The sequence below is a fragment of the Mustela nigripes genome, chromosome 18 (genome assembly GCF_022355385.1).
Source record: "Mustela nigripes isolate SB6536 chromosome 18, MUSNIG.SB6536, whole genome shotgun sequence".
NCBI lineage: Eukaryota > Metazoa > Chordata > Mammalia > Carnivora > Mustelidae > Mustela > Mustela nigripes.
In genome coordinates, this window is record NC_081574.1 from 28,848,909 (window position 1) to 28,863,871 (window position 14,963).

Genomic DNA, 14,963 nt, shown 5'->3' on the forward strand with positions numbered 1-14,963 from the left:
CCTTCATTCTCACTTTGGGAAGACTGTCCACTAGTATTACAGATTCCTTCAAATGGAAAATTATGATGAAATTGTAGGCTCTTCCATTATCCTCACTGCAAAATTACTGTAATAAGGAATTAATAAGCTGTTTGAAAAGTAAAACATCTAGACCCAAAACAAAGCTGACTGATAGTAATCCCATAGGTAAGGGTTTTGACTACTGCCATCCTTTAGTTTGGATAGACCTAAAGCTTTTTATTCCAGGATACATTTTTGCTTTATATTCTTCAATTCTAAAATAAGGATGCATTCGATAACATTTATCCATTGTATAAAAAGTCTGTAAAGGGTCTTATATCCTGGAAAAAAGTACCTTTTTTTGAAAGGGCTCCTTTTTTTCTGAATTTTGCTGTTCCCTTCTTGTTGAGCAGTGGCCCCTCCTGGGAAAACAGAGCTATTTCAGCCAACATTCAGATTTCATTTTACACTTGACTCTGTGGAATATTACAGTGCTATTCAGGTTTATTCATAATCTTTCCCCCGATTTTATAGCCTGGCAAAATTTATATTTGGTGTTTGTTGAAGGGTCATCAGAAGATACCTGGACATCAAACTTTTTTTCTTTCTTTTTAAAAATATTTTATTTATTTGACAGACAATGATAACAAGCAGGCAGAAAGGCAGGCAAAGAGAGAGGGGGAAGCAGGCTCTCTGCGGAGCAGAGAGCCAGATGTGGGGCTCCATCCCAAGACACTGGGATCATGACTTGAGCCTAAGGCAGAGGCTTTAACCCACTGAGCCACCCAAGCGCCCCCATCAAACTTTTTCAAAATAAATAATGATGGCAATACTGCTAAGATATCTCTCAGCAGTTCTTACTACGCTGCAGATTAAACAAGAATAAAATTCTTTTTATTTTAGGATGTTTTAAAATGCATGTTTTTGACCCCTCCCTTCCCACACATATAGCAAGGGGGCACTTCAGATTTCATCTTTCTTTAAATGGTGGCAATTACAATATATACCGAGAAGTCAGGAAGCATGGAATACTTCGGTTAGCATGAGCTCTAGAGAATGGTAAATCAGGAGCAAGTCCCTCTATCGCTGAATTAGCTAACTAATTAGTCTAACGCTAAATTAGCGTTCTAAGTTAGCCACAGCTGTGATCTAACTAGGAGGATGTGTTCTTTTCATGATTCTGGATCATTCCGTGGTGTGGATTACTCTGGCCTCTAACTTCTGTCCTTTGCAACAGCGTGTGCCAACATTTTTCTTGATTTTACTGCTCTTTAGAATTCTCCACCAGAGGGAGGACAAGGAAAAGAGAAGTAGGTCTCACTCGCAGTCTGGAGGAAAGTTTGAATCCAACGAAGCTGGCGTTAATGAATTAAAGCGCTCTAGCCCAAATCTACCCCTCCCTGCTTGTTTTTTCACTGGGCAGGAATTGAGTGACCCCCCACCCATAGTCCTCCCCCAGCCATTGCAGTAATTTTATTGTGGATCGTCTTTTAACGCAGGTTTTATCAATTCCTTTGAAAATCAAGTTGTAACGAGAGAGTGAGTTTAGGACACCCTCTCTGAAGAGGCTAGATTATTACTATTTTTTTTTAAAGCTAACGATGAGAATTATGATAGGCACGTTGTGAAACACGCGAACGCAGGATACACACACATTTCACGGAGCAAATCTGGGAAGATGGTGCGATCTGTCCATCGTTAGGGTTCCCTGCGCCCTTCCTGTGTACCTGGAACAGTCTTACACCCGTATTCCCTTGCACTTGGTTTGTCTTTGCCCTACTCGTGTGTGGGACTCTCACTACAGTAGGAAAGGAACGAACCCCAAACTCTCCTGGAAAAAAGGCATAAGTTCTTCTCCTTCCCGAGGGTTCCAGAGCCTGAATTGGGGCCGGGGGCAGGTGTAAAGAGTTCCAGACTTTCTCTCCAACGTCTCTCCGCACTGCTGGGAACCGAGCAGACCTCTGGGGCTGCCCGGCAGCGGAGGAGAGCGAGGAGCCCCCTGGGTCCCTTTCTCGGTCTTTGAATCTCCCGGGGCCGCCCGGTTGGCTTCCCGCGACCGCGGCGGCGGCGTCTCCGCGCAGCTTCCAGCGACCCCTGTCGGGGCTTCCCGGCAGCCGCGCCGCGCGCCGCCGCCCCCCGCCCGGCCAGGCTCGGGGAGGGAAAGGGGCTGCTCCCGGGAGCGCCGAGCCCAGGCTCCTCCCGGTGGCGTGTCCGCGCCTCGGGGTGGGGGTGTGGTGGGGAACAGGGAGGGGGCGAGGCAAGGGGAGGGGGAGAAGGAGGCGCCAGTCTCCAACCTGCGGGCGGGAGGTGGGTGGCTGTGGGGCAATTGAAAAAGAGCCGGCGAGGAGTTCCCCAAAACTTGTCGGAACTCCGGGCTCGCGCGGAGGGCAGGAGCGGAGCGGCGGCGGCTGCCTGGGCGATGGGAGCGCGGGCAGGACGGTGAACGCCTCTCCCTCCTCGGGCTGCGAGCGCGCCGGACGGACGCCACCGCCGGAGCCGACAGCGCCGGGCCCCAGCGCGGCGGGAACCGAGGACTTCCCCGGGCGACAGGAGCAGCCCCGAGAGCGAGGGCGACCGGCTGAAGGAGCGAGCGCCAGCCCCAGGTGGCCCGGACCGCACGCCGCGTCCGCGCCGCTCCCCGCAGGCGACAGGAGACGCCCCCGCGCCGCGCCAGTGCCGCAGCCCGGCCGCGCGCTCTCTCCCTCGAGGGACAAACTTTTCCCAAACCCGATCCAAGCCCTCGGACCAAACTTGGGGCGCGTCGCCTTCGCCGGCAGCGGTCCGCGCAGAGCGTGCGTTTCTCGGGCGAGATGTCCGAGCGCAAAGAAGGCAGAGGCAAGGGGAAGGGCAAGAAGGACCGAGGCTCCGGCAAGAAGCCCGCGCTCCCCGCGGGCGGCCAGAGCCCAGGTGAGTGCGCAGCGCGGCGCGGCTCCGCGATCCTCTTCCTCCGCCTCCGCTGCCGTCGCCTCTCCCTCGGCTCCCCGCGCCCTGCGCTCCGGGCTCCTGGCGCTGCTCCTGGGCGTCCGCCGAGCCGGGAGGTTCTGGCTCTCGGTGGGGCCGCCCCTCACCTGGGCGCGGGGCCTCACCAGGGCGCCCGCACCCCGCGCGTAGGGTTGGGGGACGCCGCCGCGACCCGCGCCCTCCGAGGGTCCCGGTAGCGTAGCGCTCCGTGGCTCGGCCTTTTCCTAGCGCCCCGCAGCTGAGCCCAGCCCGGAGCCGGACCGGAGTGCGGGAGCGGAGGCTGGGTGCGCGCTCCTTCGGCGCCAGGGCTTTGCACGGGCCCCGTCTGCCCTCTAGCGAGAAAAGCGGGAACGGGTCTCCGCTTGGCGTGCCTGGCCGGTTTGCCAGAGCCGGGTGGTCGTGGGAGAGGCCCCGGGAGCTGGTGCGCGGCTGGGCTTGGGGCGAGCGGTGTGCAGGGTCGCGGTGTGTGCGTACGTGCACCCTGGTTCAGCCTTGAGATACTGGACCTCAGGTCAGTTGAGAGGGATTCCTAGAGATCAGCGAAGCAGATAAAATCTAGCCCAGTGCCAGGAACCAGTTCTCAAACTTTAAATTTAGCAGTTCTGTTTTTCAGGACCTCCTTGATAAATACGATTAATTTATGTTCCCAAGGGGTTCCCAGAAGCAAAGTTTATCTACATTTCTGAACCCAGCTGCTTACTGGTTATATAATAGGATGAAGTGGCAGTTGAGGCTTTCTAGAGACAAATCTTGTATTTAATAATCAGAACACGGAGGTGATTGACGGTTTCACCTTAGATTTCCCTAAGAGGAGCTGACCCTTTTAGATAGTGTCTTGAATCGAGCAAGCATCTCGAATAAATACTTGCTGATGAGAGAGTGGAGAAGATGCTTAAAAAAAAGAGAGGAGAGGGTGCAGTATAAGGGCTTTTTTCCCCTGTCTCTGCAGTGCCCAGTTGTTCATTGATCCAGAACCCTTAAGTCACTTAAAGCATCCCCCAGCACATTTTATAAAGCACTTCTGAAAATTTAATTCACTGGCACTTGGTAATACTGTGGCTGAGAAGATAAGCGGAAAGATTTGTCTGTTCCTTGTAGGAAGAAAACAAGATTTGCTTAGTCCTTTTATTGGCATCGCTGATAGCATTTCAGAACCTGACTTACTGGCAGGGACCTTCCACAGGTTTTGAGCAAAACAGAAATTGAACAAAGAGTAATTGTTTGGCCACTGACCATTGCTGTGCATGCTTGTATAATAAGATACTGCTGATCAGATTCACCTTATTTACTTCGTGAGGGCATACTGAGATTGTCTGTACTTTTACCCTGTGTTTTGGAGACAAGGTATGAAATGGGGAGCCAAATTAGCAACCTCTGTGAGTGACTTTATCGGCTGTCCTTTCAAAAGTCATCGTGGTAAGTTAAAAAGACCTTGGATGGAATCCAAACTGTAAAGTTGTAGGCATTTGCAGGGACATTTAGGTGTTCCTCTGTCCTGCCCATGAACTCTGCCTTCAGAAGTTTCCGTGGTCCTCCGTAGGTGGTCTGATGACTTAAGGAGGAGCACTGGTTTGAAGTGGCATCCTTTTTAGGTAACAGGTTTGCGTTTTGTCAAGGGTTTATAGCAGCCGTGCCTAAGCGTAGACATTTCAGATAAGCAGGTAGATTTAAGAGCAAGCAGGCATTTCTGTGTCCTGCAGATCTTATCTACGAGGTGGGCAGCTGTGTTGTGACGACGACCTAATGTTCTCCCTTGACACCGAGTTCAGTAGCTTCCTCAGTAACTCTCATTCTGTACTCTAGTTCACAGCGGTGATTTCCTCTAAACCACATGGACTGGTATCTTTAAATGACTATTCTCTTTTACTGTCTTCTTGAGATGCACTTGGCTGTAGGTTCGTTCACAGTACATTTATCTCCCTTTTCCGTCAGGTGGTCCTCATCTTTGGAGAGGAAACTTTTACCTCTTCCAGGGCACCTTGGAGGGGGAAAAAATTCTTTCAATCACATAAACCACTTAAGAATATTGATTCTTCGATTGATTTGAAAAGAATGGCCATCTCGAAACCAGCTCTATGTGAAAGCATGCGACATTAATAGTATTGCTTTCAAATCATGTTTCTCTCCTTGTCATTTTCCTCATAATGGGGCGTGTCAGGGTCCTTGTCCTTATCTGAGGGAAATAAGTAACTGACAGGCATAATGGCTTGTGGGAGAAACTCACACCCCCGTTTCAACTTTCTTTGCACTCAAGTCCTCAGGCATCCTCCCAGGAATGACTTCTGGTGCCATGACTATAGTGTTGCCACTTAACATGCCAGCCCCGATGAGGACCTGGGAGCACACCCAGCTGGTCAGGAGCTCCTGTGTTCGTCTCCTATGGTCCCATGTTTCCCCCTTGCTTAAAGTGGCCACGGAAACTGCTAGATGTTGCACATGCAACCGCCCAGCTTCTCTTTGGATGTTATTACATTACTTCACGACAGTCAGGGGAGATATAATACTGAGATAACAGCCTCTCAGCCCCGCAGTGCGGTGTATTATATGTAGAGGCATAAACACATCTGTCGGAGGGAAATTTTCAGGGGAAAAAGGCTTCTTTAACTTTCATATGACATGTGTGACTGATATGTGATACATACATGGCTATGTTGCATAGCATCCACATTTTTATACAATTAACTGAATATTGAGTTGCACACTATTGGGGCTGCAGATGTTCAACAGAATTATCTATTCCATAATAATGGCTCTAATAGGTCCTAAGCCCCTGGGCTCATTGGTTCCTCTTCTTTGCTCAAAATAAGCAACCTCAGCAAATCCTGGACTTTGTAACACAGATCCATGTAGTACCAGGGGCCCTGTAATATCCTGGGTCTCCTAGATTCTAGACCTCCCATATCCACCCTCTTATTGATTTAGCTCAACAAACTTCCTATCAAAGCCCCAATGACAAAACCAGAGTTTTCTTCTGTTTTGTTTGCTTTGCTCTTATGGCTCAGAACTTCCTTTATGAATTTCCATTTGCTGATATGTTTTTCTTCCAAAAAAAAAAAAAACCCACAAAAGATCCTCCCCCCTTTTTAAAAATAACCTGGAACAAATTCATTATCAAGCTAAGCCACGTTCTGGAGCTATTGGGTCTCCCTGCAATCTTGGCAGAAGGGGCATTTTTGACTACATCTAAAACTTAGTATAGCAAATGGGGAGCAGTAGTTTGTGTGCTCCCTGGATGACATCACCCACCTGTTTCTTTAAGTGGCTCCCGAGAGTGAAGTGCTTGTAAACATTCTTGGATGTAAAGTGTGCTGTCACTAGCAGGGCGGTGTGTATTTACAGAGCAGGAGGAATGTCCAGTGATCTCTTTCAACCTGGTTACTTCTGGCCACTGACCTTCTGTAATTACTCAAAACACTAAGTTTTATTTATAGGATGAAATGGGATTTCTTTTGAAGAATTATTTTGAAGCAGAAAGGGAGGGAGAAACTTGGGATCTTATTCTCATACCTACAGAATGATAAAGTAGTAACTGATGGAAGAATGAGGAGAAAAATAAATATATGTAGATAACCAGGAAGCATTGAACAAGTATGAGAGTAGGGGAAACCTGACTCGATGCAGGGCACTATACTGGAGGCTTTTATATTTTTTTAATGAGGGACCTAGTATTTATTAATTATCGTAGCATGTTCTAAGAGGTACTTTGTATATTTTGTTTAGGAAGTATAAAAATGCCTAGCTGTCGGACAGCAAGGAGCAGGTTGCCTAGTTCTTAGCGCTATAGCCAGATTGCCTGGGTTTCAATCCTAGTGCTGCCGTTCCTTAATGGTCTTATGAGAAAGTTATTTAATCGCTCTATGCCTTGATTTCCTTATTTGTAAAAAATTGCACAACATTATTGTTATCAAGAAGTAATTATGAGGCTTAAGTGAGATAATCCCTGGAAGCCTTGTAAACAGTGCCCAACATGTAGTAAGCGCCCAATAAATGTTAGCTCTGTTTATAAAATGACTTCAGAAGCAAATTGTCTGTGTTTTTGCAAGGGTATTTGACATCATTTTCAAAATTTACCTTTTATGGTAAAAAAATAACTCCATACCGGCTTTAGATTAGAGTGAGTATAAATATTAATATCTACTACCTGTAAATATAGAGAAAAGGGGATATGTCAAATACGATAACCGCACATATGTATGATGAAAACGGTCCTGAATTTAGTCTAAATATTGAAAGTAGAGTGAGGTGCAGCATAATTTTATCTCTGGCAGAAAAACGTTGAGGTTTCAAGCTATGAGAAGATTTTGAAACACGACTCCTTTTCTGGCAACACTTAAGAGTTGACGCTCAAACCTCACTTTATTATATAGACTGTATAATCTTCTCTTTGGGGACCAGTATGCAGCATTTGAAAAGGAAAGTGTGTATGAACATTTTCTTTGTTATCTTTTTATCAAATGTAACAATCTCTTGCCAGCAAAGAGCCCAGAATTGAGTGCAGGTGTTTCCGTATATAAATAAATAATGGACATGGGGAATCCATACTTCTCACTGTCTGTTTTCTCCCCTCCTCGCCAGAATAGTTGTATGTAGTGTTTAAGTTCCAGGAGTGTGATGCTTCCCAAATCAGCACTTTATTAACATTCTTGAAGTAACACGTTAAATTTGGCGTTAACCAAGTCCTGAGAGTTTATCATGTTCTATCAGGACAAAAGAAAACAAAGTGAAAGTCAGTATTTGGGGTGAGTGATTTTATTTGCCCAAAAAGACAAGTAAATGGACTTCTCATATTTTAGTTAACCCTAGGGCTTTCCCCTTCATAAACAGAAAATACAAAAAAATTAAATCAGGTACTATTGACCTAAATCCTGGTTCATTTTAACCAGAGGAAAATATGCTTAATAAGGCACATAAAAATGAAATTTCCCCAGAGGCACAAGTGATGTTTTGGACCCACACTAATCCTACACATCCTAATCATAATCCTATGTATGTGTCCTTGTATGAATTTTAATAGATTCTTTTAAAAGTGAACTACCAAAATGCCAATAGATGTCAGTGTTTGTTGCTTTAGAAAAAGTAAGGTGTTAGAAAAAAAAAAAAAGAGCTTAATTTGTTCTCAGTTTTAATAAGCTAAAGCTGGATGCTCTGAGAAGTTTGATAAGTATTAGGACCCTGGTTAACCTTCTGTGCTTAAAGAAAATGTCTTATTTTCACATTCCACTCTTCTAACTATTAAAAGATGCCTCTGCAATAAATTCCTGAAAGAATTCAGAATGTAGGCTGAAAATACACGCATCAGCACATTTTTTTTTCTGTTTTAAAACGACGCAATTGTTCGAGAATGTTACATCTTGTATTTCTTTTGCATTATTCAAACTAGAGCTTAATTATGCATCCGTCTTATGTCACCTTGATTAAGATGGAACACGTACATTTTCAAGTCCAGCTCAAGTGAGGTCTGTGGACTGCGGCCCCTGGAAGGCCAGCTATGACCAGAATTTTCTTTCTTCCTTTGCCGCTGTCACCTTCCTGTGGCCTCCAGAGGGTGCTCCAGGAGCATCACATTGCTATTCCCCAAAGAATGTCTCCTTTCTGCTTTTCTTGAGTTACTTTGATATTCTGGGCAATCTGTGGGGAAGAGAAGGGCCCTGATTTCATCAGAGTTAGCTGCCTCAACTGGCATTTGTTTTCCACTGAGACCAAATAGCCTGAATTCACGAGGAACTCTGAGTGGGAACATTCTGGTACATCCTTCTGATGGTGATGATTCCATTGTCACTTGCGGGGCATGTCTGTGAAATTAATGTTCACTAGCACTTGTGCCTCGGAGAACCTAGCATCTCACAAGCACCCTTCAGTTGCCCCTTACAGCAATTCCTTTTGAATACGTTCGGAGACCTCAAAGTGATTTAGTAATATTTAAAAGGTTCCCCATGTAAGCATCTGCCTTTGGCTCAGGTCATGATCTCAGGGACCTGGGGTTGAATCCCGCATCGGGCTCCCCGCTCAGCGGTGAGTCTGTTTCTCCTTCTCCCCTTATTCCTGCTTGTGATCTCTCTCTCTTTCTCAAATAAATAAAATCTTTAAAATAAAATGAAATAAAGAGTTCCCTATGGCATGAGAAATATAATATTTGAAAACATCAAATTTGAACAAAGGATTTTTACTAACACATCTGCTCTCATTTCTTCACACTGTTTCCTCTGCTCCTAGCTAAAATTGTTGAAGAAGCCTACTGTGGTTGAGGTGCCCGTTTTTGAGAATAGGTAGGAAAGATTGAATCCGTTGGATCATGGGCTAATGTTGTCACATGGTCACCAAGTCCCTGTTCCTTGCTCGTGCTTGATCCCACGCAGCACGGGTCATCTTCAGCTGTGTTCCCCTCCTGCCCTTTTCAAGTGTAGTAGTACTGCTCTTCATGTTTCTTAAACCAGACAGGTATTACTGGGGCACCTGGGTGGCTTAGTTGTTTAAGCAGCCGACTTTCGATTTCGTCTCAGGTCATGATCTCAGGGTCATGAGATCGAGCCCTGTGTTGGGCTCCATGCTCACTGTGGAGCCTGCTTAAGATTCGCTCTCCCTCTCTTTCCCCAAGTGCACAAATGTGCAGTCTCTCTCAAAAAAAAAAAAAAAGGTAATTACTAATGGAAAGTAGCCTTTGCTCAGCCGCAGTGTCCCAAACCTTTCATTCCATAGCTTCATCAGGCAGACAGCTGGCTCCTTGGGCAGCTGTTGAATTTTGGTTTCAATGATGTGAGAGTCAGGGAATGTTTTATTAGGTTGAACCACATGCACTGGTCCCTTTTGTAGATTATACATGACTAACTATTGTCAGTGTTCTGTAGTTTGGTATTTGGTTTCTCTTTTAGTTGTTTGGCTTTATGCTTTATGTGTGATTTTAAATAATATAGTAAAGACAACTTTGAAAGAATTCTTCAAAGTCGGTAATTTAAAAAGGTTAAAAGTAATATATAAAGGAGTCCAGGCTAGAAAATCATTGAACCAATGGCATTTTTCTCCAATACATATGATAATAAAAAGTGAATTCAGCATAAAGTCACACTGTCAGGGCAACTAGCATTTCCCCTTGGAGAGAAGCATAGCACATTTCTACCATGACGTAGAACTTTTATTTATTTATTTTTGACCTGTTAGAAAACCATTATCTTGCTTTCTCTTACCCACCTTGTTTCTACAGAGATTATAGAGATGTGAGGAGGAAATACTAGTGAGTGGTGAATAATTTAATGAGCCACTAGTGAGTGGCTTTATTTTATGAGATAATATGACAACAAAAATCTTCGCTCAGCTTCATAGTACTAGAGCAGCACAATTTTTCTAGTATTTTAAGTAACTGAATTTTATTGTCAAGTGGAAATGCATCTCATTATGAGTGGCCTATATTGCTTTATAAGTAAGGTTAAATTTAGATAAAGCTGGTTTTTAAGAAGTGTGTATATTTGTGTTTGTGACTGTAAGGCATCTGTTTGTTATATATAACCTCGTAGTTGTAGAGACAAATTGCAATTTTAAAGGTTATGGCAGCTCCTTAGCTATTCCGTCGTGAATCTAAAACCAATCTTTAAAAGGAAATGTCTAAATTCCAATTTGGAATGATTTTTTTTCCAGAACACATAAATCTTACAAATATAGTGAAATGTTTTGCATACCGAATGTCTTAAACTTAAGGACTCCAGAATTGAAACCTGAAATTCCTACACGTTTTGTGGTTTTTTTTCAAAACATAGAATTCAACCTTACATAAAAAGTTTGAATACTAATTATATATAGAAACATTTCTCTATTAATGCCCTAAGGTTTTATAACTTAAAGTTTAATTTTCAGCCATGTAGTAGGCCATTTATTTAGGAATTTTCATTCATATATAATAGCAATTATAGTTATAATCAGCAATAGTTGATTAAGAAATGCATTCAAAAATCAAAGAGAAAAAAAGCGAGGGAGATAGTCAATTTTCCAAATATTTAAAGGAAAACAAATGTTCATGAGAGGAGGGCTTTCTTCTATGGAGATCAATGTATGTGTTGCTATTTAATGTTTAGAAATACATGCGCTTTGGGGGCGCCTGGGTGGCTCAGTGGGTAAAGCTACTGCCTTCGGCTCAGGTCATGATCCCAGGGTCCTGGGATCGAGTCCCGCATCGGGCTCTCTGCTCAGCGGGGAGCCTGCTTCCTCCTCTCTCTCTCAGCCTGCCTCTCTGCCTACTTGTGATCTCTCTCTGTCAAATAAATAAATAAATAATCTTTAAAAAAAAAGAAAAAGAAATACATGCGCTTTGTGATTCGAATGTTCTTTCTATTCTTAAGTTTATCAGGACTTAGAAGGGTTTCTGGTTGTCCTTGAACTTGTCTCTTTGCCCCTCTCTGCATCTTACTCCGCAGACTTTCTATCCTGGTGGAGGACAATTTCAGAAGAAGAGGATTTGTAACTTACTCTAATAGTAGTTGATGGAAAGTCGGCTTGAAGATAAGGGAAGTCATTTCGGACACAGCACATTAGTTTTCTGCCTACAATGGGAGCATTTGTATTATGTTTCACATGCTTGAGTCTATGAAAAAGCCTGTTTTTTTGGAGCTTCCCTTTTCCCCTCCTTCCCTTTGAAACTTGGAAAGTGTACTTTCCAGTTAGGAGTTTGAGTTTGTGCTATAGTAAAGGTTATGGATTTTTAAATTAAAGAGTTGTTTTGTGTTTGTGTTGTATGTTCATGTAATATGCGAATATACAGCAGGGGTTTTTTTGGGTGGAGGCCAATGTCATACCCATTTGTAACTTCAGTTGGGCTTGAGCCGAGCCTAAAACATGGACCTATGTAGCCAGTGTTTAAGTGAAACCCAAATGAACATTTTAAGTCCTCATTTTGATGATTCTGTGTCTTCTCTCCAAGCCTAGTGGTGTGAGAACGTACAAAGCAGGGATGGTATCTGTACCGATATATTCCACAGGGAATGGAATGAAACAAAATCCCGCTAAAAAAGGATACACCTGGGGCCAAGCCATCTTGGGTGCGGCCCACTGCTGCCCCTCCGATCTAGCCTTCCCTAAACCAAAGGGTATCCTGCCTTTGGGTAGCACTCCAGAACTGAGCAGCATTTTGCATTCTCCGAAAATTATCTGGCTGTTCACCTCAAAAGTAAAAATCCCTATTCTGAGGTGTGGCCACTAAGAAGAAACATTCGCTCTGTTTTTTTCCTAACTGGTGGGCCAAAGGAGAATTTCTATGTTTAAAGAAAGTGTGGTTCAGAACAGAGCAGTAGGAGAATTTGACTGAGCAGCACCAGGCAGAGGTTTCTGGAACCCCTGAGTACTGGCCTGGCTTTCGGGAGTGCTGCCTTCCTCCTGTGGTGGAGAGGGGCTGCTGTGGTTCCATCAGAGCATGGTTGAAAGGAAGGCCGCGGGCTGTGCTCTCCTGGCGCCGATGTGAGCCCACACTGTTCCGCCTCCCCTTGTGTAACCTGGACGGTGACTGGAGCTTTTAAGCCTTCCTTTCCACGTGTATCCAGTTTGGGAAATTGTGTGTAATTTGTGTGGTCCTTCTGAGGAGTAGTGTTTGGGATTGTGCTGGGAACCAAGTAAGCACAAAATGATTTATTGGGTTTGAATGTTCATAAAAATTTAAGTATTTTTTTCTGTGTTCTTTCATCTAATGATTTGTATGTCTGTGTCACTGTTGTCTGAACTTTAAGCCCTCAGAGGACAACTTGATAAATACAGGCTGTGTATCTTTTCACGGGGTCTTATACACAGGCTCTTGTAAATAGTTATCACATTGTTGATAGTACATATCAAGTATTTATTTGGTATAGATTCTGTAGCTTTGGACTATTGGTGAAAGTTAGATGCCAGATCCGTAATACATTCATAAAAAGATGAGCTGAGGGGCACCTGGGTGACTCAGTGGGTTAAGCCTCTGCCTTCAGCTCAGGTCTTGGTCTCAGGGTCCTGGGATCGAGCCCCACGTAGGGCTCTCTGCTTGGCGGGGAGCCTGCTTTCCCCTCTCTCTCTCTCTGCCTGCCTGTCTGCCTACTTGTGATCTCTCTCTCTCTGTGTCAAATAAATAAATAAAGTCTTTTAAAAAAAAAATATGAGCAGATATTCTTATCCTGAGGTTTAACTTGAAATTTGACCTATAGATTTTGGAGAATAGAGGATCACTAGCAGTGATATTTTAATGGATTGGTACAATAATGGGTTATGGGCACTTGTATTTTAAATAATAGACACACACCCTTACTCTTTTAAAATACATGGCAATTAGTTCTTTAGATCTAACATTTCCCTGCCTTATCTCTTATGACTTGATGGGCAAGGGTAACTTGTATTACCTAGTAGAGTGCTTTGCAAATGAATATTTATAGGGTAAGTGAGTGAAAATCATTTTTCTGTTAATATGTTTATTAACTTTTACGGTTCTTGAGCTAAGGGATAGATGATTGTAGTGATTGATCATTGATTTAACTGGAACACATTGTTTTGGAAAGTACTAAGTTCATTGTCTCGCTATATTTTTCATTTGTATATTAAGTTGACATTATTTGTGTATGTATCAAACCTGCTTTTATATTCTGGTATTTTCTGTCCTCTCTGTCAGCAGAGTGACAGTATTTGCATTAAGCACAGTATTTCCCTCTGTAAAATTGTGGCACTCTCTGTATTCTCCACTTTAAGTTATCTTTAAATAAATAAAAACAGGGAGCCTGTGGTGAAGCCCATGAAGAGTTAGATTTTTATAAACAGTTATAATAGCGGTAATACTGAAAATAATTGTCATCTCTTTCTGAGAAAAATATTGAAGACTGATGTATTGTTCCAGAAAAATTAGTTCAAATGCAGAAAATAGATTGTGATTATAATTTGTTTTAGTGAGGTCACCTTGCTTTATACCCAGAATCTTCCCTGGGGGGTTGTGGGAGGGAACAGCTCATGCATTATCCATTTTGGGAAAGAGTTAGATATACAGGAATTATGGAAATGACCTAGTGGGTTTGTCAAGAGAAAACCAATTATTTGAATACTGGGTTGAATGGAAAATGAAATACATAATTTTCCATATATTAAATTGGATAGAAATGGGAGATGTATGTCTTAAGGGTTGTGTTTTGCTTTTGTTATTTTTTTACATGTCAACTGTATTGTGTGTTCTCAGTTGCCCTTAACCTGACTGGAAAGGAAAACCTCAATAGAAATAGTTATTTTATATTGTTGTATCTGGAAAGCAACATTATAATTTTTACAAAATGTGTACATTATTCATACCCCGTGGAAAAGGGCTAGGGTCCACTTCAAGGAGGCAGAGAAGACAAAGGCCATTCATTATCTTTCCTCGGAATTAACAAAATAAAGAGTATATCCCCCCAACCTCATGCATTTATTCTTCTCTCAGATCAAATCTACACAAGACTCCTTCTACCAAGAGTGCCACTAAGGGGCGCCTTTGTGGCTCAGTGGGTTAAGCCTCTGCCTTTGGATCAGGTCATGATCTCAGGGTCCTAGGATCAAGCCTGCTTCCAGCTCTCTGCTCAGCAGGGAACCTGCTTCCCCTTTTTTCTCTCTCTCTGCCTCTCTGCCTACTTGTGACTTCTCTCTCTAACAAATAGAAAATACTAAAAAAAAAAAAAAAAAAAAAAGAAAGAAAGAGCCTCTAAGTTGGACCATGCATGGTGAAAAAAAAAAAATGTCACCCCTTATGATATTGCACTGAATATAGAACAAATATTCACAAAACTGTAAAAGCTTAGTGAAAGCTTTTCACATCCAATTTTGGTGACCGCGGTCACACTCTGCAAGGTGAAGACATGCTTCAGTGCTTCCCTCCACCCTCCATAGAAGGTCAGGTTTCCTTAATTCTACCTCTGGCAGTTGTGAGGAAAAGGCAGGACGCGGCCATCTTGCTGCTCTGCCCCGCATGCACCGTGTGGGAAGAAAGCTCCTGGGAGCCTGAGGGCAGCAGCAACTGTGTTACGGGGACGTGCAGTGAGACGTGC

The 14,963-nt window shown here is 43.6% G+C and overlaps 1 protein-coding gene across 6 annotated transcripts in view; it reads left to right on the forward strand.

The window, feature by feature from the left end:
* Window positions 1-2,731: 2,731 nt before the first annotated feature.
* NRG1 (neuregulin 1) overlaps window positions 2,732-14,963 on the forward strand; it is a 226,083-nt gene continuing 213,851 nt past the window's right edge. For all 6 annotated transcript variants that reach the window (XM_059384421.1, XM_059384420.1, XM_059384422.1 and 3 more), the window contains exon 1: window positions 2,732-2,907. In XM_059384421.1, the coding sequence (XP_059240404.1) occupies window positions 2,811-2,907 (97 nt within the window). In that variant the 5' untranslated portion in view covers window positions 2,732-2,810. The remainder of the gene's footprint in view (window positions 2,908-14,963) is intronic.